General features: G+C 39.8%; 1 protein-coding gene across 1 annotated transcript in view; it reads left to right on the top strand.

Annotated features, from left to right (window-relative positions):
• myo1d (myosin 1D) overlaps nucleotides 1–22,403 on the top strand; it is a 106,559-nt gene extending 84,156 nt beyond the window's left edge. Inside the window, exon 22 of the mRNA XM_038735315.1 lies at nucleotides 16,786–22,403. Coding sequence (XP_038591243.1) covers nucleotides 16,786–16,942 — 157 coding nt within the window. The 3' untranslated portion in view covers nucleotides 16,943–22,403. The remainder of the gene's footprint in view (nucleotides 1–16,785) is intronic.
• Nucleotides 22,404–25,775: the final 3,372 nt, after the last annotated feature.

Raw genomic sequence — 25,775 nt, 5'->3', positions numbered from 1 at the left:
ACTACAGTAGTTTGGAAATGGTTTGGTTACAAAAGATCAGGTGTACAAAAAACCACGGTAATATGTGAGAAATGCAAGAAAACTATAAGAACAAAAAGGGGCAATACAGCAAACCTATTTCACCACCCCAAGCAGAAGCACCCTGTTGAGTACAAGGAGAGCCAAAAATCCTGCGAGTAGAGCTCAAAATATTGTTCTGTGTTTTGTCATATTGTCAAGAATATCATCATCGCAGAAACACCCTGAAATATTCTTATATTATTTTATGGAAGAAACCACTGCTATGTTGGAGGTGTATACACCAATATATAAGGGGGCACCCCACCAATTTTACTTGTAAGAGTCCTTTTTTCTAGTAATGGAGAGACTTTACAGCTTGTAAGAACAGTACAGTGTCTTTCGTGTCTTTGGGGAGCTTTGTAAAATCTGAGAAAATAATGTGATGTCCTCAGGACTCAGTCAGCTTGGGAGACTACTGGTTTATAAAATAAAGTTACAAACTGTGGGTGTGGAAGGACGTGGACATCATCAGCTAATACAAGACGTTACCAAGTTGCATTATGGGATTTGTAGGATTCTTTGTTTTTGGAGCTTGGTGGAGTAAAAGTCAGGATATCTTGGCATCTGCTGTTTCCATTTTGACCACTCTTTTAAATCGGTCTCTTGTGAACCTTATGGAAGTGTAATACTAGATCTCTGGAGTGCTCTTTTAATTAAAGGACACAATATAACTGCAACTAAAACCCTATAAAAGAGAATTGCTGATAAGGTGATACTGAAATCATGTAGCTTACATTGGAAGAGGAAATAAGTGTATTCATAGAGACGATAAATAGAAGGGCATGTGTGGAAATGACACTTTTTCACTAAAAAGATAATTACAAACTGACGTGGTGGTAATCTTTCCATACACAGTTGAGTAAGACTTTGACGAGGTGTTACATCACCCTCATTGAAGGGAAGTGGGAAAATTTAGCTCCTTAACAGCTGGATTTGTTTGGACTTTTGGACTGTTTACGAACGATTTCAGTTTAATTTTCCAAAAGTCATTCATTTACTCATCCAAGGCTATTACAACTCTATAATCAGCCGCGCAGCACTGTGTGCACACGTTGAAATAAAACTATAGTAATTTCTTAAAGGAATAGAGGAATTGGATTCTTCTTCTTTTTCTGTGCAGTATATGAGCTTCAGATACTATAACCATACCTTACCTTGAGATATATAAACACAATATTCTATACTTTTTCATTTAACAAAAAGTCTAAACTCTTAAATGTTGTATAATCACAAGCAGCTCTACAAAAACTGGCACTAATTTATTTAAAGCAGGAAATCTTATGAAATGAATAAGTGAACTTTGTCTGTTAGCATGCTAATCGTTGTTTCAGTTTAAACCAAAGTGGCGGACTGACAGACAGAAATATATTGCCATCTCTTAAGCCATAAAAACATTTCTTTTATATTGCAGAACCTTTTGTTTTTTCAGCTAATAATAAATTTGCAACCCCTTTACATTCATCTTGTGACCCTGTGGAGGATTCCAATACCCAAGTTGGGAATCACTTGATTAAGTGTTTGTTGCAACCCCTGATTATTTATTCTAGTGCTTAAAACCTATAGTGAGCATGAGGACATCCTTGTCACTCTTCCTCCCTCCCCCACTGTAAACTCCCCAGATCTGTCTCTGTGACAGATGTTTATAGTTTTACCTCCCTCATATCTGTCTTCAAGTACCATCAATTCACACTTTCTTTGTCTTACTCTCCTCTAACCTCCACCATCACCCTTTGTCCTTCTCTGTCTCCCTCCTACTCCTTCTCATTATTCACCCCTTACCCCATCCCCACCCTACAGTATGAGTCAGCAGTAGCATGCAGTACACAGCCCTTCATTGATCTGTCAGAGCGATGTGGTAAAATTCAGTTTCTGCCCTTGCTCCTTCCCCCTTCCCCAAAGACCTGAACATTTAGCCTCCCCCTGTCTGCATCTGACACAGCAGAAGGGATTTGGAGGGCTACGCCGGACTGCTTGGGGAGGTGAGGGGGGCACAAAAAGTGGATTTAGAACAGAGGAGGAAACACAGACAGTGTGAGTCTGAAATAATGAGCTGGGAGGGAGGGAGGTGAGATCGAGGTGCAAACAATGCCAAGTGAAAAATAAGCACTGGGGAAGGAGAAAGCTGTTGACTATGGAGAAGAAGTACAGCTGTATTGATCTGCTATAGTCAAATTTGATTTTCTCATGGTTCAGGTTAACCTATCATGTATCACATTCGTCTGCAATAGTAAGCTGTTGCCGTCAGACTCACTGCAGAGATGTTGGCGTCAGTGTGCTTGGTTCATTATTTTCCATTCAGTTTGTTTGTGTGAATTTTTTTTTTCATATCCCCTTAGCTGCAAATATTCTAAAGACTATTATCTATTGTATTTTTCACACCATGTCATTTCAGTGTCAGTGTTACGTTCTTCTTGTGAGGTCATTTTAGAAATGTGAGTGTGTGAATGTGAAGAATTATTTGAGCACACCTTGAGTTCTGATGTTGGCAAAATGCACAGATACACTAAGCTGTTCGCATTAGCAAGGAGTAGGGTACAAAACATTCAGCTACAGTGAGATGTCTTATATCTAGCTGATCATGTCACATCAATTTCAGGAGTAGGAACCTCCCCATTAAACTTTCCTTCATATCATATCTGTAATTTAAGGTTAAGTTTAAACTTTATATTGTTATATGTATATTATAAGCCTGGAGTTAGGGATGCACCGATCCAACAATTTCCCGTCTGATACCAAGCTCATGGTGTCTTCCCAAAATTTAAGATCTCTTTTCCTCACTGCTCGAACTAATGAAAATAATCTTTGTGATTGCTGTGACACTAAAAACTAGAATGCAACCCAATGTGACTGTGACATTTTATTACTCTGACAGAGAAAATATATTTAAAGTGGCTTGGTCATGCACCGATCCATCGTACCGGATTGTAAAGTACATGTGATAAAATAAGCAGAATTCAAAGAAGGACATTCCTTCATGCTGTTTTTCTTTTTGGAAGAATTATCTGTTGTTGAGTAGTTTAGCTGCAGAGATTAATGAATATTTAAGAACCAAAATGTTGTTAAATAAATGTGTCAAAGTGCATTTTCTGTTATATCTGGAGATGACACCAACATCATTTAGAAGAGTAAGAGATAAGGAGGATGAGAGAGGGTGGTAGAGAGAAGTGATAAGAAAAACAGAGAGACAGAAAGCCAAGCTGCCTTTGTCTTCCTCACCAAGGTCACCCTTTCTGCTGAATCAAATATTTCAGACTGATAGAAGTGGGCTTCTCTCTTCTCCTCTTTCCCTCCATCCCTCCTTCTCCATTTCCTCTTTCTCCATTAATCACCCGCCCCACTGCTGCTGCTCCTCCCCCCTCCCCCTCTTGTTTTTCACTTCACATACCACTTCTCCTCATCCTCCTCCCTCTCCCTCTCTCTCTCTCTCTCCCTGCTTTCTGGGGCGCTGCGGATGCAGTTCCCATGGCAACCATCGGATCCATGTTTGTCTGATACGTATGCGATCCATTAATAACCCTGCTGGCTGGAGATAATAGCGCCACATCTCGTCCCAGACCACAGACAGAGGAATAGAGGGAAAAATGTGTGTGGAGTATAAAGATTAGAGAGAAAGAAAGAAAGATGCTGTACAAGAGAGGATGGAGAGAGGAAATGTGTGTCAGCACAAGCTTTTATTTTAGCTTTGTTCTGCATGACATCAAGTCAATCATGTGTCTGTAGCACTGAAATATTGAAAACTTCTTTACTTCTTCTTACTACTTTGTTGTTCTTGAATTTTTGCCAGTTTTATATAATTTTATTCAGGCAAACTTTTTGTCGTCTTTTGTTAAATGAAAAAGAAGAACGTGTTTATTTCTCGATGCAAAATATATATTTTTTAAAAGGATTGTTTGGTATCAGAGTTGAGTCACCAAAGGGTCTTGAAGCATAATCTATCTGCATTGGCGTTATATAACTTTCAATTTGCAAAGTCAAATTGCATACAAGTTTACAAATTCTCCCACACACATAAAGGAGACTCGTATACACACACAGAGACAGAGTCATTGTTATATGGGCCAGTGGGAAGTCCTTCTCGTCTCATTGGCACTGTGCTGCAGCCTGGGGGAGGAGGCTGGCTGGGTGGAGTGATGGATGGCGAGTGGCCAGGCTAGAATAAGTGTGTGTGTATGTTGTGTCTGTGCTTGTGACTGCGAGGGTGTGTTTTTGCTTGCTTACTGTGTAAGTACGCATTAGAGATAATATTTAAAGGTGTGAAAATACACAGTGTGTGTCAGAGGTTGAGTATGAATGAGAAAAATGTGTGTGAATGTGCGACTTGGTCTGACCTACTTATCCACTGCAACCAGCCCCAAATCACTGCCAAGCAACCTTTCTCTCTCCATTTCTTTCTCTCACGCATAATGACAAACAAACTTAGAAGTGTGTACTGCAGAGGTCATAACACTACTAACAGCACCATGTTGTGTTTTTATTATGTAGCATAAGCACAGACACTGGCACAAGCTTAAGTAACAGATGACTCGGTCAAATAGGAATCTTCATTGTGAGCTAGGTCTGAAAAATTTACTTAATTAGTTGATTTGAACAGAATTAATCTGTCGAACTCCTCATATAATTGAGTATCTTATAAGTAATGTATCAAGCAAAACTGCCCAGCTTTTGCTGATTCTCTTTATGAGACAAACCAAGCAACTTGAAGACGTCACCAGGGGCTGTGAGAAAGTATTTGTCACTATTTTCTGACATAGACCAAACGGTAAATCGATTAATCAAAAAAGTAGTTGACATTAATCATAATAATAATAATAAAAATAATCAGTTGGTCAATAATCAGTAGTTGCGTGACCAGAAAACTGCTGATAGTTCTGTTGTATCATCTTCCATAGCAATCTCAGTCTCTAATCTGTGCAGCTGTCTGAAGATCATTACATCCTCCAGCATTGCAATAATGCATGAAATCTCATGGTACATGTGAACAAAATTGCACACTTGTAATTAGCTCTGACCCTTTGACAGATTCAGCACTCAGGGACAGATTTATTAAGCCTCATTTCAGATGCATTCTAATGGGAAGAGATAAAAGGGTCACTGGATTTACTAAAGCCCACACTCTTTGCGAGGATCCGTTTTGCGTGGAAAATTTTCTTCCTCTGAAGTAAAATTGCAGCTTTAGTTATTAACATTATTAGTATTTATTATGCCGTTACTTCATTTAATGAGCATTTTCTGTTTCTGTCATTCTATCATAATGTGTTTTTTTTTTTTTTTTTTTTCTGAGCTTGTTGATCTCAGACAAATCCCAACTCTGAACTTTGCCTTTTAGGGCCCCCCTCAAATGCAAAATGCTTATAAACAGCATCCCACTCGTTGATTGCATAAGTAGTTTTTGTCTCGGACACTAATTACAAACCGATTGCGAATGCAAATTGAATGAAAGGCTCAGCGCAAATTTGCTTCATACTTTCATGCCAAAGATTAGGCCCTCAACATTTTAACTGTTACTGTAGTTTTATTTTTCTGTAGATTCTCATTTAATTTCAACTTTATTTTGGGTAAATAGTTAAAAAGTTATCCATGCCATGTATGGCAAATGATTTACAGTTTATTGAATTATTGCAGCCTTTGTGAGTGCCAGTACTCACCGTTCTGGAGTAACAGAATTAGTGCTCAAACAATCAGTAAGTTAATGGATATGTGAATCGACATAAAATTAATCTGCAAATATTTTGATTGACTGCAAAAATGACAAAAGTTAAAATAGTACTCAAGGGTGTCACTTTGTGTTGAAAAGTGTTTGGGACATAGGGGCTGAGATTAGGGTTGTGAAGAGATACTTAGCTGGTGAGACATCACGATACGCGATATTAGGTTCATGAGAATGAGACGAAAAGATCCTTAAACAGTGTTTTAAAGATTGCCTCAATGCTGAGATATCTGAGTGAGGCGTCTGGGGGACCTCCTCCAGGAAATTTTGATCTTTACACACTTCATTTCCTGCATTCTGGTGAACGTCTCTGCACCAATTTATGGTTGAAATGTTTTTATTTGTGTAAAAGGAAACACAAAATTCAGGTAACACGTGACATTTCAAAATATATAAATATAGTAGAAAATACTGCAGAGCAGCTCTCAAGCACTCTGTGTTACTTTCAGATCTGTTTGATCTCCTGTAGATCAACTTTTCTCATGTAATATTTAACAAATAAACCTTTCTAAAGGCATTTTCATTTGTTATTTAACTGCAAGCTATATTTAGGAACGTTTCTTTACAAATGATGCTTTAAAAAAGTGGTGGGGACAAAATCAGCCATTTCAAAAAATGGTGGCAACGTGTCCCCTGCGTCCCCAGTGTAAATGACACCTATAGTACCGTTACTTACAGTATAGTGCGATATATATATATATATATATATATATATATATGTGTGTGTATATATATATGTATATATGTATGTATATATGTATATGTGCATTTGTTGGTGTGAGCTATATTTAATCTGCTGCTTGGCCACTCACTAGCAGAGTAGCTGCTTCTGCATTCCCATAGGCGTTTTCCTCATACTCAAGTGTACGTACATAATGTATGCACTTACTGTAGTCTACCATCTTACTGTCACTTTAGATAAAAGCATCAGTTAAGTGCTGTACAGTTAAGATGATACAGTAGGATCCTTGGTATTTTACACACTCCATCTCTTCGGTGACCTCCACATTTACCCCATAATCCTCCCCCCACCCCCAAACACACATGTTCCACCCAGCAACAGCACCATACCATCTCCCACTGTCAGGCCAATTATGATTAGCCTCAGCACACTCTCTCCTCCCTCCTCGGCCTCCCTCGTCTCCTCCTTTCCTTTTCTCCCTCCCTTTATGTGGTCTATCTCTCCTTCCATTTCACAGTCATGCTTCTGTCCCTACCTCCTTACTTAATTTCCCACCTGCCATTATTCTCCCCACCTGACGTCTCCACACCATCATGCTTCATTTTATTCTGCATCCCCCCCCTTCCATCTTTGCTCCCTTTACTCCCATACTTTAATCTCCTTCACATCACTCATTCATAACACCTCCATTCTTCCTTTGTTCCACCTCACCTTGCTTTCTCTCTATATCCTTCCATTTCATCCATTCATTTCTGTTTTTTATCTTATCTTTTAATTTAAAATCCTGCTCTGAGCAAACCAACTCTAGTGACCTGGGGCTGCTTGCACAAAGAGATACCTTGACTATGACTTTGATTTAACAAATACTAAAATGTCTACATCAGATTAAGCACAAAGCAGTTCTGAAACCATTACAGATAAGACTTTCAGAAGTCTTTAAATACTTGGTTTTTGTCTTTATGAAAATAGTCAAATATGATAAGATTTATGAGTAGCACAAAGTTGTCTACTTCCTGAGTAAACTAGAACTAATTAATTGTGAATTCTGGGTAAAATAATACTCTTTTCAAACCTTAAAACATCACCAAAGGAGCTAGAAGAGTTTTCTCCAGCTGAACACTGACATGATAACATTCATAAGGACAATAACTGGGCAAATTCAGTGATGAGTGTATGAATAATAGAAACTGAAAAAAAGATTTACAAGGGTTACATTGGGACTTACAAAACTATAATTTTAAGGTTTCACTAGTAAATTCTGATGTGCATTGTATCTGGGTGGTTTTTTACCACAATGACAAAGAAGACGAGAGTCTAATCTGTTGTTAGATTTTTCACATGTTCATGTAACTTTTATTAGTACTAACAGTGAAAGCTCAGTGGCAGCATCCTGCGGGTGGAGCAGTGAAGGGTAAATTTTTGTGGAACTGTTTAACTCATTTTAAACTAGTCTAGAATAGGGGTATGATGATACACATAGCTCTCGAGACGATACAACGCATTGGGTTCATATTTTAACACTTATTTTGACAATGACAAAATATCTAGTATTTTGAAATGTTGCTTACATATAGTTTGTCTAAAAGTAGCACTCTGTCATGCCATCATGACATTGATTTTCACCTCGATTTTAATATCGCTAGGTCTCATGGCACAATATCCATCACACCCCTAGTCTAGAAGCAGAACTGAGACTAGTATCACCCGGAAGATGCACATCCCTAATGGTGATTCATTCTAGACATTCAAACCTTTTTACCACAGAATAGAAAACAGTGATATGACAGTAGATGAAAATAGATGAACTTTTGACTGATGTATTGATTGCCTTTAATAAACAGAATTGGCGGCTTAGCCACTTGAGAAGTGAGCATCTCCCTTCAGTAATGAGCCACTAATTAAGGCTGCCTGTCGGTCTTTTCTGTTTTTGACTCAGTGTGTGCCAGCTTATTGATTTACCTAATGTGTTTTTAAACCAACTCCATTCAGCCTTGTGACAGTGAAGAGTCCTTCTGAAAGGGCAAAGAAGCAGCTGACCAGTGAGTAAGATTTAGCTCACTGGTTTTGCAGTATAGAGAGAAGAACAACGAGAGAGACGGGATCCAGCACAGAGGTGACCCCCTGCACATAAACACAGGCTTGTTTAACCCTCCTGCAGTGTTGCTATAATGGCTCTGCGGTGTGATATAACCTCCACCATCTGTGAAGCAACTACAGGATCCCCCAGAGACAGGGGCCTTTGCTTTGTACATTTCCGGTACTGTTTCATCTCGCACTGATCTCTTAAACAGAGAGATGTAGAGGTGAGAAGTGTGTCCTTTTGTTTAACCAGGGCATCTGTGAATACTGGACTCCTTAGAACAGCTTGCATGAGTAGATGTTATTGATAGCAATCATTCACCCGCTGTCCTGTGGGAATAGGGAGAGTGTCTCCAGATGCCATGTGGGCAACCTATCAGTGGTCAGCCGACATGATGTCGTCCACTCCATCTTTTGTTCTCCAGCAAAGGAGGTTAGTCATAGGCAAGCCCCCAGAAACAGGGCTGGCTGTGAGCTGATTTTGGCGTAGTAGCTACACTCTGCTATATTGTAGGATTACATGACATTTACTGGCACAAATAAAATACCTTTCCCAATACACAATTATTTCAAAAGGAATGGCTTTAAATGTATGAATCAGTTATTCTGAGTATCACAAACACACACACACACACATATATATATAATATGTGTGTGTGTGTGTGTGTGTGTGTGTTCGCTGTGTATTATTAGTAAAACAAGACTCTGTTCAAACTGCAAAATAGTAAAGATGATATTAAGCTGCAATATTATAGGAAGGGATTCAGCATTGTTGGCACTTCGCCCCCACACTAGAGATGTACGTTTAAAATATCAGGATATGGGGCCTCTGCTGCATCACTTTTTTCTATTGTTTTTCTTTATTCCATTGCTTTCAACTCCATCAACTTTATGGAAATGCAATATGAAATGCTCCTTTGAAATCTAGCAAAAATATACTCGTCTAACCATATAAAAGTCACATAGTCATTTATGGGATAATAACTCCTAATTAAAATCTGAGGTTTGGGGCGTTAATCTGGTTAAATGTTTAGCTGCTAAGGACAAGTTTTCACATCAGTAGTCCTCTGCTCAGAATTTATGTTATATCCAGGGTGTAGGGCAGATAAGAAACAGAGACAAACTGAGCTGCTGCTTGTTACAGTTTCCATCAGATAATAGCTGTTCACTAAATCACTAAAAAGCTACAGAATATTTGTTTTCAGTTTGAGCAATTTCAACCAAAACCAGAGAACCGGGAAATGCATGAAATATTTATCATTTCAGACTTCACAAAAGCCGTTTTATTCAAGACACCTCAGTTTTATTCAAGACACCTCAGGGGCCCTTGGGGGGGTCCTTGATAGTCGGCGCCGCTATTCCCCCATTGCAGCACCAAAGATCTCGCTTACTGTGCATAAAAAAGCAGAACACTAGCTTAGCATATTGATAAGAAGACATCTTTTTAGCATGTGTCTACTGTTCATGTATGATCCAGCTTTGAGGAGAGCCTCATGGGTGTTTTGGAGATTAGTTCTCACAATATTGTGAAGTGGAATGTGTCTTTTGGGACGGCATCTAACATGTTTGAGATTGTGATGAACATGTAGGTTTACAGTGTTGTCCAGTGCCACTTTTCCATAGCTTCTGACTTTTCTCTTCTTTGTTCGTCTTGTGCAGAAGCCTGCAGCAGCACTGATGCTCAGCCGCTGTATTGCCGTCTTTGATATAAGCCTGTTTGGCAGCTCCACCTCTGAACTCCACTTCTCCATGTACACTTAAGTCTTTCTTTCTTTCTTTCTTTCTCTCTTTCTTTCTCTCTCCATCTTTTCCCCTCTATACTCATTTGAATCAATACCATTTTCGCTGTCAGCGCATTTTTAAATGACCTACTTAGTAATCTCTTCCATTGTGAGTACAGAGAAAGGAAAACACACAATAAGATGTTAAAAATTACATAAAAGAAGATATCAATACCCATATTTGATGTACTTTCACAGCTTAGTAAATATTGCAAGCAAAGGCTGTCTTAGGGTATAATTTGATGCACTAAACCTCCTGAAATAATCCAGGATGGTTGTTGCAGAAGATTTTCAATGCTGTATTTGATCTGGTCTTTTGGTTTTTTCCTTTCCTCTAAACATTTTATTCTCTGTTGTTTGCAGGCGTCTTGTGAATCGCTACAATGCTGAATGATACCTTGTGCCAAGCTAGAAGTAAAATTGGAAATATGTAAGTTAGTAAATTATGTAAAAGAAAGGCAAAAAGTGAAAGGTTCAAAGAATACGTTTAAAGAGAAGAGGGCAGCACCACCTAATGCAGAACTTATCTTCAGGTCAAATTGGTTCTGACTTTTACTAATCTAATGTGCACTCTTGAGATATCCCTCCAGCCTTCTTTTAATACAGAGCTAAAGCATCAGTATCGTACCGCAGTTATCTCAGAAACACAACCACCGTGCCGTCAAAACCGCCTGAGTTCTGCCTCTCCCTCTGCATTTTCTGTATTATTTATACATTACATCTGCAGTTGCAGTACTAGCAAAACTACACTAACTTTGGCACAGCGATGCTAATTAAAGAACTGCACTCACAAAGCCTCTTAGGCAGTTTTCACACTTTGAACCAGTCGAAGCCCCAGCCACTTTAAACTGGGGCAGATAAGGCCATTACGGTTTCATGCATCCAGACTAGTGAAGCTGCCTCATATCAGATTCTCTCTTTGTGATGATCGCCCAGGACAATAACTGTTCACCCCATTAAGAGCCTGTTCCTGTTGTAATTTCCGTCTGATGCAGGTGTGTGTTGCTTGTGTGTTTGTGCTGCTCTGTGCGCATCTTTCAGTTTCTTCGGAAGTGTGAATGTAGCACACAGGAACACGTGAGATGTGTGATGCAGCCATTTGAGACAGAGAAAGTGTGTGACAGTGATAGGAGGAGAGATGCTGTGTCAGACCCATGTAGTTGAGTGGTTGGCTACGGGGAAAGACAGAAATATATGTGAATTTTTTCTTTTGTCTAAAAGGAAAGCACTAATAAAAGTTATATAGTCAAAACCTCAGTGGACCTCTGACCTGAACCACACCAGAAGATTTTTTTAAGTAATTTATGCCCAAATACCTGCTAAACTCGTGACATTCTTATCAGCCTTAGTTGCACTTTGTGTTTAGTGCTAATTAGCAAATGTTAGAATGCTGACACACTAAACTAAGATGGCAAACATTAGACCTGCTAACATCAGCATGTAAGCATTATCATTGTGAGCATATTAGCATGCTGACATTAGCATTTAGCGTAGTACAATCTCACAGAGCTGGCTGTAGACTCTTAGTCTTGTTGAGCTTATAAACATAACTACATATAACATGGGATGCGTACAGTTGAATTCGGCTTTGTTGCATGTCTCCCCCCTCGCTCTTCTATTTGTAGTCATCTCATGCAGAGTAGATGCTTCAAAAAAGGAATGGAAAGCAATTCAAATATTGAACAAGGTTTCCTTAAATATATAAAAGTAATAATGCGCTGACTCTCTTATTGACTGGTTTGCAGCACACCCATCTTTTAAATGACCTCCATACTGTTAATGATCCACCTATGTATGGATTTTTAAAGATTGTGTCTGATCCTGCTGTGGCTGAAGAAATGTAGAGATGCTGCTGTAATGTGTACAAAGGGATCTGGAGAAAAAGCTTGGCTGTCCATCAGTCACAAAGGCAGCATGGTTCCGTCTGCAGAAGGTCCGGCCCCATGGTGCCTGACCTTCACAATTCTCCTCACTCCTTGCATTTTCTCTCTTCGTATCAGTGTGGTCTCTCAAACTGAAATATTGATGTGAATATTTTTTTTAAAAATGAAAGTGCCATCACTTCAGTCAGGTGTGGAAGTGAGTCTCTGACAGATCAACAGTATGGGTTCACCTCCTGTGGGCCTGTGTGTGTCAGTGTATGTTTTTCAAGTGCATGTGCATCTGGGTATGTGCATCCGCAGTCCATTCCTTCAGCTTGGCATATTTGTTTGTTTCCTTCCTTATCTTGACACAGAATCTGCATTATTTGTAATCACTAGTATATATTTTCACAGTCCTTGTTTTTTGTGCTCAGTACCTTTTCCTGTGATTACAAAATTGGATAAATTCATGCTTATTATTACCTGTTGATGAGATTATAATGCAGATTTTGTTTTAGATGTCTTCACCCTTTGTAACAGCTCAGTGAGTGCACTGGTTTTGTAAGAGCAGGAATAACTTAGTTTAAAACAAGATTCTTCACAGGCAGTGTTTAGCTCCTTCTCCAGCTGGCGTAATGTGCAATTACGATTTTCTTTTCTAAAATGGCTCTGTCATCATAGTAAGAAGTGAGGAAAGATCTGACTTTGATCACGTCCTCAAAGTCCTGAGTCTTTATAGCAAGTCAGCTTTGCAGAGTGTCCCTCCCCTCTCCCCACCTGCAGTGCTCATATATTTTTCAGCAGCAAAGAGCTTGGGGGAGAGCCAGGTACACTATTAGAGGGATGACTCAGAACTGGGACTGGATGGCTTCACAGACTGGAGGTAATCCTGGCTCCTCGACCTGAAAATAGCCTGCATCGTCCTCTTACGTCTCCTCATTTTGCAGCACTCTGATACCTTTCAGAACCCCTACTTTTTCACTTTATACTTTATACATATCCTTTCCCATAAATCTTCTTCCACAGACTCTCTTTTTTGTTCTTTTTCTTTTTACCACCTTTAAACCCATTCTTTTATCCTCCAGAATGTTGTCCTCATCTTTTATTTTCACTTCTATTTCACTCAAAATCCCACTTCTTTTCACCTTCTTCCCCCTCCTCCCCCATCCTTCGAAATAAAAAGGAGGTACTATTTGGGGGCGGGGGGGCATGTGAGCCTGGACTCACATGGCATGAAGGACGAAAACACAAAGGAAACGGGGTTGGGAAAAAAGAAAGAATTGATTTTCCAGTCGAAGAGGCCTTCCAGTTAAGTAAGTCTGCCCTCAGGGCTCTGACTGGCTCAGGCCAGCTCCTGATGGGAAAGGCCAGCCAGTGACCTTAAGACTCAACTGATCATGTTTTTCTATTCAGAGATGATGCATTTCATCGATCTTTATTAGAATGCCAGAGTATTCATTCACAGGCAAGTGCTGGCACTGGTGGATCAGAAAGGTGTACCCAGTGGAAACTTTGTAAGGGTGTTTTATATTTTGTGTGTGTGTGTTTACATGTGTGGGTACATTTCTGTGAATGTCAGCCTAACCCTGTTTGCCCTTCAAGAGGAGCACAGCGCTGCATCCCCTCTGGCATTTCAGTGAGGTGGAGTAAGTAACGGGATGAGAGACGGAAAGAGAAGGAGACATATCACAACACACACACACAGTACCGTTGGCTGGCTGGCAGCCATGACAGATGGGGGAGTTCAGTTCATGGGAGTTGCCATGGAAACCAGCATCAGTGCTACCCTGAGCTCCTCCACTCTGCATAAGCCAAGATACAGAAAAGCACACACACACTCTGCAGAGGAGTGCAGCGTGGGCAGCAGAAACATTTTGCTTGGTGTTTATGACTTATTGTTGTTGCACAAGTCTGTGTCATCGGGTTCACGACTCATTTCCTCAGTTTAGATTGGAGGGGCAGAGATTGCTGGCTTTGTGTGAATCCAACGGTAATTGCAGTTAATGGATTTGTTTACGAATGACGCTGACAGCCATGATCAGTAACTGTGCTAGCGAGAAAGTGTGTCACGACGGGCACCTGATTGAACGGAAACATATGTATGTGTATTTGTAATGCTTTTAGCTTCCTGTCTCCGCCCCTCCCCTCTGAGCCACTTTACATTTACAGTCTTCCTCTCACTCACTCTCAATCGGAGAATAATTATCACCCAGTCATCTTCTCATTCACCCTCATATTTACATCGCATATCCTCTCTCTCTTTCTCTCTCTCTGAACAGCAGCCTCAAAATTTATGCCTTTTTTCTTTGCACTCTGATTCCCGTCATCGATCCTGTTTAAGAGCAAACGAGGCCCAGCATCCATTCACCCAGAATGGGTCTAACTAGATGTGACATGCACTAAAAGCCAATCCGCTGCTGCGCTGCGTTCCAGCCCAACAACGGCATATGGATCATTACTTCAACAGCACTCCTGCTTAATTTCTTCTCTGTTATTCATCTTAATTTTCTTAGTCACATACACTCTTATTCCATCACACACACACTCATATATCCCCTGATTTGCACAATTATACTCTGCATCATACTCTCCTACATATATTCTCATGTCGCCCTGACATCTGTAGTCATGAAGTCCTTTGAAAAACTGGTGTTTGCCCATCTGAAGGACATTACGGTTCCCTTGCTGGACCCCCTGCAGTTTGCCTACAGGGCTAACAGGTCAGTGGATGATGCTGTCAACTTGGGACTGCATTATATCCTGCAACACCTCGACTCTCCAGGGACATATGCAAGGATCCTGTTCGTGGACTTCAGCTCAGCGTTCAACACCATCACCAAACTCACCCAGCTCACTGTGCCAGCCTCCAACTGTCAGTGGATCACAAACTTCCTGACTGACAGGAGTCAGCAGGTGAGGCTGAGGAACATCAAATCCAGCACCAGGACTATTAGTACTGGCGCCCCCCGGGGGTGTGTGCTTGCCCCCCTGCTCTTCTCCCTCTACACCATCTGAGACCTATCTGTCAAACTCCTGAAGTTTGCTGACGACACTGTCATCGGCCTCAACCGGGTTGGTGATAAGTCAGCCTACAGACGTGAGGTTGATCAGCTGTCTCTCTGGTGCGGGCAGAACAACCTGGAGCTTAACACGCTCAATTCTGTGGAGATGACCGCGGACTTCTGGAGGACCCCCCCACTCTGCCCCCCATCACCATACTCAACAGCCCTGTGTCTGCTGTGGAGTCCTTCAGGTTTCTGGGTTCCACTGTATCCCAGGACCTAAAGTGGGCGCCCAACACGGACACCATCATCAAGAAGGCCCAGCAGAGGATGTACTTCCTGCCGAAGGTACTGCTGATTTACACAGAAATCATCCAGTCTGTCCTCTGCACGTCCATCACTGTCTGGTTTGGATCTGCCACCAAAAAGGACAGGAGCAGACTACAAGAGACAGTCAGGACTGCAGAAAAGATCATAGGTGCCAACCTGTACTCCATTCATGACTGATACATTTCCAAAGTCAGGAAACAGGCAGGAAACATCACTGCAGATCCATCTCACCCCGGACACAACCTGTTCCAGCTTCTCCTCTCTGGTAGGTGCTACAGAGCACTGTACGCCAAAACCAACAGACTCAGGAACAGTTTCTTCCCACAAGCCGTCACTCTGAACAGCTGACTTCTGACTCACAGTGTCAGGAACAATTCTTGTGCAATAACCCAGTAACTCTGCCTCAATTCAGCCATTTACTGATTACCACTTATTATTTATTCATCATTCTCTCGTTTTCTATTTCAGAGCTGTTCATATTGTTCATATTGTATATTGTATATACTGTAAAATCCACCTACCTCAAGTACATAACACCTGCACATAATACTCCATCACACTGTGTATACAGTATGTGTACTTGTAGCATATGTATGCTTGTATGTGTATGTGCACCTGTAAATCTCATCCACCTCCGTCCACCTGTTGTTAATAATAATAATTAATAATAATAATAAAACATACCTGGCAATAAAGCGGGTTCTGATTCTGAAAACATACTATTATACCATTATACTCTTTTGTGATAGGATATGTAAGATAAGAGGTGTCCCTAAACTCATCATGGCTTTATTTAAATGCTCCTTGTAGCAGCTACTTGCTTGTTTTTTCACCAAGGCTGTAAACCAACCAGGAACCGGAAATTTAAACTGCAGCACCTTCCTGTTCAATTAAACTACTGTCCTTTTTCAAAGGAATAGTTCCACATTTTTGGAAATTCTCTTACCCGTATTTGTTTTCTTTGTTTTCCAACTATATGACCAATAATCCATTTCTAATTTCTCTCACCCCGCACAGGTCACAAATAGATCTGCATATTTTATTCTGTGTGTTAAACTACGACTGAATGTAAAATGAAGCCACTAAGGCAAGCTGCTTATATACTGTGTTAGGGTAGCAGTAATAAGAGTAAATGAGTAAACTTGTATTGTGTCCAAAAATGTTAATAGTTTGCTTTATCACATGTACAATCTTACACCTGCCGGTGTCCAATAACTTACGTCTCTGTCTCCCTTTCCTCTGCTCTTTCTTTCTTTCTCCATCTTTTATTCTTTCTCTGCAGTGAGAAGAGGAAGCTGCAGGTGAACATTGCGAGTCCCATCCAGTGCAGCATGAACGGAAGGAAGTGCACGATCATTGTCGAGCCCAAGATCAACCAGTCACATCCAGACTTCACAAAGAGCCGATCTGGTTACATCCTGGCTGTCCCCGGCAACTGAAATGGGCCAAACGGCTATAACAGTGACAGCGATTCCAAACCAGGCCGGGATAATGATCATGAGTCACTTCTCGTGTATGTTTGTTTTTGCAGAACTGCTGGTAATGTGGCGATTTAGATAGCAGCTCTGTAGGAGGATTGGGGTAATTTTCCAATTCCAAATTTGACCTATTGTGTAGATTTCTATGCAATGTTACTATAAACAGGGAGTGTACAAAACACCTACATGCAAAATGCTATTGGCTAAACAGGTTTTAAAACTACACAACAGGATAATCCACCAAAGTGGTGATTTTTCTTTTTTTATTTCAAATGATTTGCTTTGTGCAATATTGAGTTTATTGTAGATGCAATATTGTGGTTGTCAAGGTGAGACGAGATTATGCAGCAATTGTTCTCTGAATCACTGATGTCGCATAATTTGAAAAAATCCAAAGGCTTTGGAATTTATAATCCCTGCAGCTCCCCATGTAGGGGCCAGATCAAAAGTGAACCCTTGAAAAAACGAAGACGATATTTATGTATGACTCTGGGTTGATTTATATTCTAAGGAATAACGATGTGTTAATGACCATAATTGAAGACTTACCTGCCTATGTGGTAAATAAAAGGAAACGCAGCGTCCACTTTTAGTTCATTAAATGTTTATGGTCACATATAAGAACAGAAAGTGCGAAAATGTGATTCAGTGGTTCAGTCAGCGTCGGAGGCACAAATTCCAAATCTAAATTCATTGTTAGTTTCTTAGTCACAGGATGTGTTGATCATATCCTGAACACTGCAACCTGCTATACACGCAAAGCGTTCAAAATCTAATTTAAATCCATTTTCTTATACTCTCTACTGCTATGTCTGTATTTTTTTTTAATACTGCTTATATATTAAAGGTTAGAATATACTTTACATGAACAGCATATAAAAACAAATGTGTGTGCACAGCACGTATACTGCATTCAGTATATAAAGGGATGTTATAACTAAAACGAAATAACAAAAGTTAGACGAAGACTATAACCAAAGCAATAGTTTTTTCTAAGAGATATTTTAAGTTCATATTCTCTCAAAATATAAGACTTAGCAGGAGAGACCTGTACTGTATAATCCCATGTGAACTCCAGCCCCTGAACATAGTCTCATTTGCTGTCTTTGTGTTGAGTGAAGAGCCCAATGACTTGTAGTGGTCCTTTGGAGTAGACTTCCATTTGACAAATACCCCCTTCATCAGAGAGAAAGAGCGTGTGAGTAGCTCTGTGGGAGTGTGTGTGTACTGTATGTGTGTTTGTTAGCTCTTTTAGCTCTCCTCTTCTTGGCTCTGAGAATGAGAATCTGGCTGGTGGCCACAGTGAAGGAGTGAAGACAGACTGGTGTGAAGTCTGTAACCAGACTGCTGTCCTACTTTACCTCCCTGTCTAACGATGGGAAAGACTTTTTGTATGAACAGTGGACTATTAGGAGGCTTGATTTTCATCTGATGCTGCTGCTAAACTCCCTTCACTTTCTTCAGGCCAAGTCACACATATCAAATCAGCACTTGAACACTCAAAGTATGGTATGTACTGTTCTCACAAGCTGTCGGCTGTGTTGAAAGTATTTGCTCTGTTTTGGTAAGTGTTAGCACCTTACAATATGCTGTTTTTGCAGCCGTTGCAAAAATGTGTGGCAGCACAGAAGCTCATGAGACAAAGATGTCTGGCTTTACGCTGTGTGTTTAATATTAATGTCCATCCACACATTTAGTGCATAAAGCTCAAATATCAGTTATTTTGTCATGTAAAGATGTTGTTGCTGCTCTAAATCCAACCTAATTATAAAGGTTAAAAGCTCATTCTTGACCTTGGAAACAGCAGTTGAGAAAACAATCTCACCACAAGGTAGCTGTGTTGGAGCTAACCTCCAACATGCTAAAGCTAGTAGGTCAGCTCTCCAAGACAACATTTGCACAGATTTACTTTGCCGAGCGAATCCACTGATTGCAGTGATTCCACTGAAATTAATTGATTTGGATTTCTAGGTGTAGAGGTTGAGTCTTAAAGTACTAAGGGGAAAAAGTGAAAAATCTACACTTCCAATACAAATGAAAGATGATTGTGTGATCTAGAACACCTTCTTAATGAACCTTGTGTTGAGATTGTTTTTGTCAACTGTTTTTGTCCCAGGTCAAGAATTAACTTTGAACCTCAGGCATATGAGGCCAGTCTTCAAAGCTTGCATTGAGCTTACTTGCATTTGCTTGATATTAAGGTCGCCATGATTACGTGACAGTAAATGTCACAAATTCAGAGGATGAGAAAACAGACATTGTATTCTCTCTATACCCACAGAGGCTTAGCTGTTTTGTCTATATCTGTATAAAGACTAAGTAAAGAATACCGACTGTGAGCTGAGGAACGACAGCCCAAGGTTAGAAATCGGTGCTCCCTCGGTGTCTGGCCTAGTTGAAGAGGCAATCTTGTCGACTTTACTTCAACAGGAAGGAAAACTTGTTAGCAGTCATTTTAGCCACAGTAACACAGCCCTCTAATTGTGCCTGAGTGTTGTCTGAACAAGTAATTTATCTTAATTAGATTGCAAGGGCTCCTGTCTTTTGAAGAAGTAAATCTCCATTCTACCTCGCAGCTTTGTGGTGGCTGACCTTGTCCCTTTTGCTTGATAAGGCCACTTCAATGCAGAAAAGACATGTTTGGGGAAACGAGTGTATTCGTAGTGTGGATTAAGGAAGTGACATGGGTAGAGTTAATAGATGGTTTTCAAAGGAGCTCAGGCACAGGGGATGCCTGTGATGAGTGTTTGTGTGTGTGTGTGTGTGTGTGGAGCATAACACTACAGCTCTCCATATCCTTCAGCATGGTAATCTCCCACAGGGCCTCTCCTCCTCTCTGCTCTGCTATTCACCGCTATCATTAGGATGGACTCCGTGTCACTTCTCACTTCAGCGCTTCTCTCTCTGCTTTCTTAAGGCAAAGGGGGTTGGTGAACAAAGCCTCGCTTGGCCTCCTCCTCTTCTTTTCTGCTCCCTTTCCTTTCTTGTCCTCTCTCCACCCCTCCCTCCCTCCTTTTCCGCTTTCCTTCCTCTGTCAAATCACTTCGCTCCTCGCCCACTTGGGCTGACTCTACTTTCCTGCAGGGCAGTGGAGGTTTTCCTTTTTTTTTTGTTTTTTTTTTTTCCTTCAGCCGTCCTGTGCCCAGTAGGCATGGAAATAAAAAAGGGAAACTACACCAGCAAAAAGACATGTCTAGCAATAGGAGTATAATGCAGCAACAAAAACATTAAAAATGAGACAAAGCTGAGTATATTAATCTCAAATGTAAATATTATGAATCCAAAGCCTATTCAAGAATAAGGATGGTGTCATTCTATATCTTTATTATTGTCAACAAATTCTACTATGAAAAGATCAAAAACAACAACCAGAGTCCATTTCTCAGTATTTTCTCACTTTCCTGATCTGTCTGTGGTACGAATACTGAAGACGTAAATCTTTAAAAACAGCTCACAAGTTTTTTTGTTTGTTTGTTTTGGAGGGGGGGGGGGGGTTGTAGAAATTGTTTACTTAAACAGCTGGTGTATGTGGGAGTCAGTATGATATGGTAATATCATACTATCATACATGGTAATGAACATGTCACCCAGTGCAAAAGTGTCGCTTACTGATGTGTTTTTCATAGTTTTTGGACAATAATGTGCATATATTTATCTATATCTATCCCAGGCAGGAGTTTAACGAAATCTTAAGTAAATAGGTAAAAAGAAATAGAAACACCAAACTGTGGTTTACATTTTGTATGACCATGTCATTTGCAAGTGCCTTCATCATTTCAAATGGCTTCATCATTTCAAATGGTTCTTATATGAACGAAATTCACTGTTGGTTGTTGTATTTTTGTGGGAATTGATGACGATAACAAAAAAATGTAATATCACCAGCTTTATCCTTTTAATGATTTGTTTTTGGTTTGAAAACCTAGTCAGCAAAGATTATTTTACCGCAAGTGTAAAAATCACAGGCTTTTCCTAATTATCCCTTTATAAATAGGCATACAAGAATGTCATATGAATGTTAACACTAGGAGACTTGTGCCATCGTGTTTTTCCCTTTACTATTCTTTGTACTGGGTTCTTAACAAGTACTTTCTTCTAGTTTTCATTGTTTTTGTTCAAGAAACATTTGATACAGGACTATTATCAAGCCATGTAAGCCAAAGGGTAACAAAATCCATTTTCTTTTTCATAATTTATTCCATAATCTGTGGCTTTAAGCATGTTATGTATGTAAACATCATTCATTCAGTATGTGCCTAATTTTATATTAAGTTTATATTTTGCATATTTGTGATTAGATCCCTTAAATATACTGTAATATCCAGATCAAGTCTAAAGGGAACTTCACTGTTGTAATACTATTTTTGTGCAAATGTATTGTGTATAAATCCAGATTATGCATTTCCATGATTTTTCCATAATTATACATATTACCATTAATCATGTTATTAATAAATGTATTTGCTTCATTAGCTGCTTCTTTTAGTCACTTCCCAAGATTGTGTACTAGTAGTGCTAATGCTAAGTGTATGTGTGTGTTCATGTGGTGTGGGGGTGATCAGATAAAACAGTTGGAAGTCATTAGTCTGAATGGCAAAACTGATGATATGTTGACTCAAATGTTTCCCGGGGCCAGTCGTAGTCCGTAAAGTGTTATGTGGTAATAGCTGGGTAGAGCTCGACGTTAATCCACCCACTAACAGCTGTTTCACAAGGTGACGTCGAAGCGGCTAAACCCCCTGCAGTCGGCATGACAACGCCGCTTCCCAGCTACTTCCGCAGGGGTTTATAATCCACTGATTGACTGAATGACTATCTGCTGCTAAGGGTGGGGTGACCCGGCAGTTAACTAAATTGGAATTAATGGACAGAGAGTGATATGTAAGAAGTGAAATGACCCAAACTAATCTGTCTGTGTGGTGGGCTTTCAGTTTGTTTGGAGATACGGCAGTCATTTCCAACAAGGGGGAAAGACTGTAAAGTAACAGAGAAAATTGTTTTAATGATTTGATTTTTCTTTTTTAAAATAATCCACACATTTGTTTTTAGGAAGAACGTGTACACGCATAGAGGATTACAGATTGATGTGAGGCTGATCTTAAATTTATATATAAATCTACCAGCTACGATGAAGCCATCTTCACAAGACATGTCCCCTGCCAACCTGATTCGTTTCTAAGCGATGATAATCTGATTAATAGTTTGCCCCTTTAGTTTCTACATGTTTAGTAGAACAAATGCAAACCAAATCCACTGAAAATGTTCTTACAAAGAAACCAATTCTGAACATGGACCATTCAAAGGTCATTCTTCTTCTGTAGTGTTTCCCTATCCAAATTGAGGATCTAAGGATAGGTGGTTGTCATGTACTGTGGTTTGTGGTTTTTGGCTCTATAAATAAAATTTAAAATTGCCATTTAAAGCAATGTATGAGGATGTTTGTTTCTTTTTACCAGGCACTAGAGCAGCTACACCTTCAATTAGAGAGGAAATACTAATTGGTAAAAATCAAATACCACACTAGTTAGAACGAGAACCTACATAGATCAGGAGAGAACTGCTCTGGGAGAGAAAAATGAATCAAATTCCATTGCTGTCTTTTACATCCGCAGCTGGAGGAACAAAAATGACAAGCGGCCGCCTTGAACGATCAGTGCATTTTATTTTTCCATCACAGTACAAAAATAAATTAAAATAAGCAGAAACTAACTGAAAAAAGTTTAAATTACAGCAACAGCTTTTTTGTCTTTTTCAAATTTCAAATTTTTATTGAACAGCATCAACACCCCTCCCTCGCCCCACCAAGGGAAAACCAAGTCCAACTACCAGTGTGGTTGGTGTATGCTCCTTGCCCATAAGAAAAAAAACATGTCACACATTCTTCTGTACAAATAAAACGCTGTCATTCACGCACACACACACACACACATTCACACACACACACATGCAGCCATCGAATGCCTCTTTTTGAAATTCTTAACCACTGTTTCGTTTTTATATCTACAAAGTACGCAACAAGATACAGAAAAGAATTTGACAGAAATCTTTAACTATCACTTGAGTCTTTTTTCATATTTTATAATCTTTTGAAAGTATTTTCTGAAACAACTACTCAATGATGCAAAGTGGAGAAAAATGGCACATTTCAAGTGAGTTGGGGCAAATGGACAGAGAGAAAAAGATCAGGGTCTCTTTTTGAGGCCCTTTACCCCAATGCCCTGCTTTTTTTCTGCCAGAGCAGAAGCCCATCCAAAGTACGTGTCCCCTTATTGTGCCAGCACAAACACTCCAAATGAACTCTCACTAATCTAATTCCATATGGCAGCCACAATCCCACACGAGGCCACAGGTTGTGACCACCAGAGCCGCTCATTTCCTCTGTTTCATACTAACACAGCAGCAGAAAAGACTTCCATTCTCTGGGAACAACTTTTAAACATGACAGAAGCATTTTGTTGGCACGAGCAGTCCGTTTTCAGACAGATTTTCAGAACACTGCTAAAGAAAGATGTATATATTGAGATGAGGTGTGAATACCAGTAAAAACATTTCACATACATTTCTGGATGGAAATACTGTAGCATCTCCAGTGATTGCAGTCATTATGGAGATGGCAAATAGCTGAAATCAATAAGCTTCAACTATTCTCCTGTGAAACAAAAAATACATACCTGTATTGTTATGCATGCTTCTGTTTTGGTTGTTGTGTCGCTGCCATTGCACACTGCAGCATGTCATTTTAGTCAAGTGGCTTTTATGATTGACAATGTGATTATTCTTTTAGAGGTCGCCTCATCTCCTACAGCCCCTAGATGAATGTGATGTTGCCTCACATTTGATTTACACAGAGGTGATGCTGATGGATTATCCTCAAGGTAAGCTGTACTTTTCTGCAGTGATCCTGAACGAGTGTCATTGAAATAATTTATTCCCCTGGGAAAAATGTGTGTGCTTTCTCTTCCTGATATGTGGGACAGCAGGTTGTATTAACTCCTCGTGCAGGCCAGTGTTGCAGGACAAAATAAGATATTTTCGGGGCATTTTCTTAAGAAGGTCAGTGATGTGTTGTTCTGTCAAGGTGTCCTTGATGATGTCACTTTGGTGATGGTCAGATTTGACATTGGTTTTTATCTAAGGGCTTTTTTGATACGATTCTCATCAATAAATTCCTGCAACATTCATTTGCATAAACCAGATCAATCTTCATTCCCACCAAAGATAAGCACACCTGCTTTACCAGCAAAACCCCTCTTCATGTCCTTCCCTTTGCAAAGTCTCTCATCATGATCTTTCATTTACATTAAATGTGCCTAAATAAATACATTAATGGCAATAAATTAGGTGTAGTCATTAGTAGATGAAAATCCACCCTGTCATTCAACAGCTGGACAAACAGTACAGTATTTCAGACCTGTGGGATTTTCATCAAAGATATGGCACTGTTTTAACATTTTCTATGCTGAATCATAAGCACAAAATCAAACATCATTCCAAAGTGGTTGCAACACAACCTATCGACAAAAGTACAAAAAGAATTTCCCTGGTAAACAAATAGCCTATTTTAGCAAGCATAGCTAAAAAAAAACCTAGTGTCACTTGATTCACAGCATTCTCTAATGCAGATGCAGTTGGTTTACAAATCAAAAAGAAAGTAATAATTGCTCCTGCCCTCCCGGAAACTCTGTAAAATTGCATGGCACACGTGCAAAACATTACATGTCTAAGTAAAAAAGAAAGAAATCAAATAAAACTTGTTCCAGAAAAGCAATAAATAAGCCTCCATAGCTGTAAGCCTCTGGGGAGTAAAACATCCATTAACTTGTTCTTTTTATTTTTTTTCTAGATGAAAATAAAGTAGGTGTTTCTGAACACACACTGTATGACCACTCGTCATTGGCCATACGTCCTTTTGCTGTCTTCTTATCAAAAGTCCCACAATGCAATGTTTGCTTATTGTCCATCCAGTTTTCCCCTGTACTGTAAAAGTCCTGTAAGAACCCCACAAAAATATGGATCCAGCAATGATGGCCCCTGCTGTTCTTTCAGATATGCAACACAGCAAAAAATGTCCAGTCGTATCCGTATTAATGGAGCCAGGTTTTGCAGCCAAAGAGGCCTGCTCATCCGCAATGCATGACGAAAGCCAGTCAGGTGATGGCCCTCCTGCAGTAGGCAGTGCACATCACATCATCAGTCAGAAGGTCACTGGTAGGCTGCTGCAGCCTCAGTCCTCTCCACATTCATTGCTGTAGATGTATGCTTTGTTTTCTAAGGTTTTTTTGTCTTTTTGTCTGAATTGTTTTTTAAGATTTTCAGTATTTCATATAGATATATATATATGTATGTTAGCAAAGGATTTACACAAGTCTGGCATTTTTTGTTTATGTATCATTCTCAAAAAATCTTTCATTCTCGGGTTTACAGAAAATCCTTCCTTTGCTCGTTTGAAAATATAACTTGGCCTTGATCATTACATGTCTTCAACAGGCAAAACGAGTGCTCTTGGTTTTTAAATCCTATGCCCCAATTTTAGGTGACCATTGCAATTGTTATCCCTCAAAGTGTGAAAATTACTGAGCCCTCCTCCAGAGACGCTTTACAGAGTCTTACTAGATAAAGTTGTTATATATGTCAAATACTTCCTAATGGGCCTCGTCCCACTGTAGTTTGGACAATAATAAATAAGTAGCATCACAAATAATCTTTCAAACTTGTCAAAATGCCAGACTGGAGTATCCCCCTCCTTCCCTAAAACCTCTTCAACCCCCACCCCCACCCCCACCCAAAACCCCAG

Source organism: Micropterus salmoides, unplaced genomic scaffold (genome assembly GCF_014851395.1).
Source record: "Micropterus salmoides isolate LMB-PRFRI ecotype aquatic unplaced genomic scaffold, ASM1485139v1 Ms_hic_scaffold_21, whole genome shotgun sequence".
Lineage (NCBI taxonomy): Eukaryota > Metazoa > Chordata > Actinopteri > Centrarchiformes > Centrarchidae > Micropterus > Micropterus salmoides.
The sequence above is the reverse complement of the archived record's forward strand: the minus strand, read 5'-3'. Positions and strand labels throughout refer to the sequence as shown.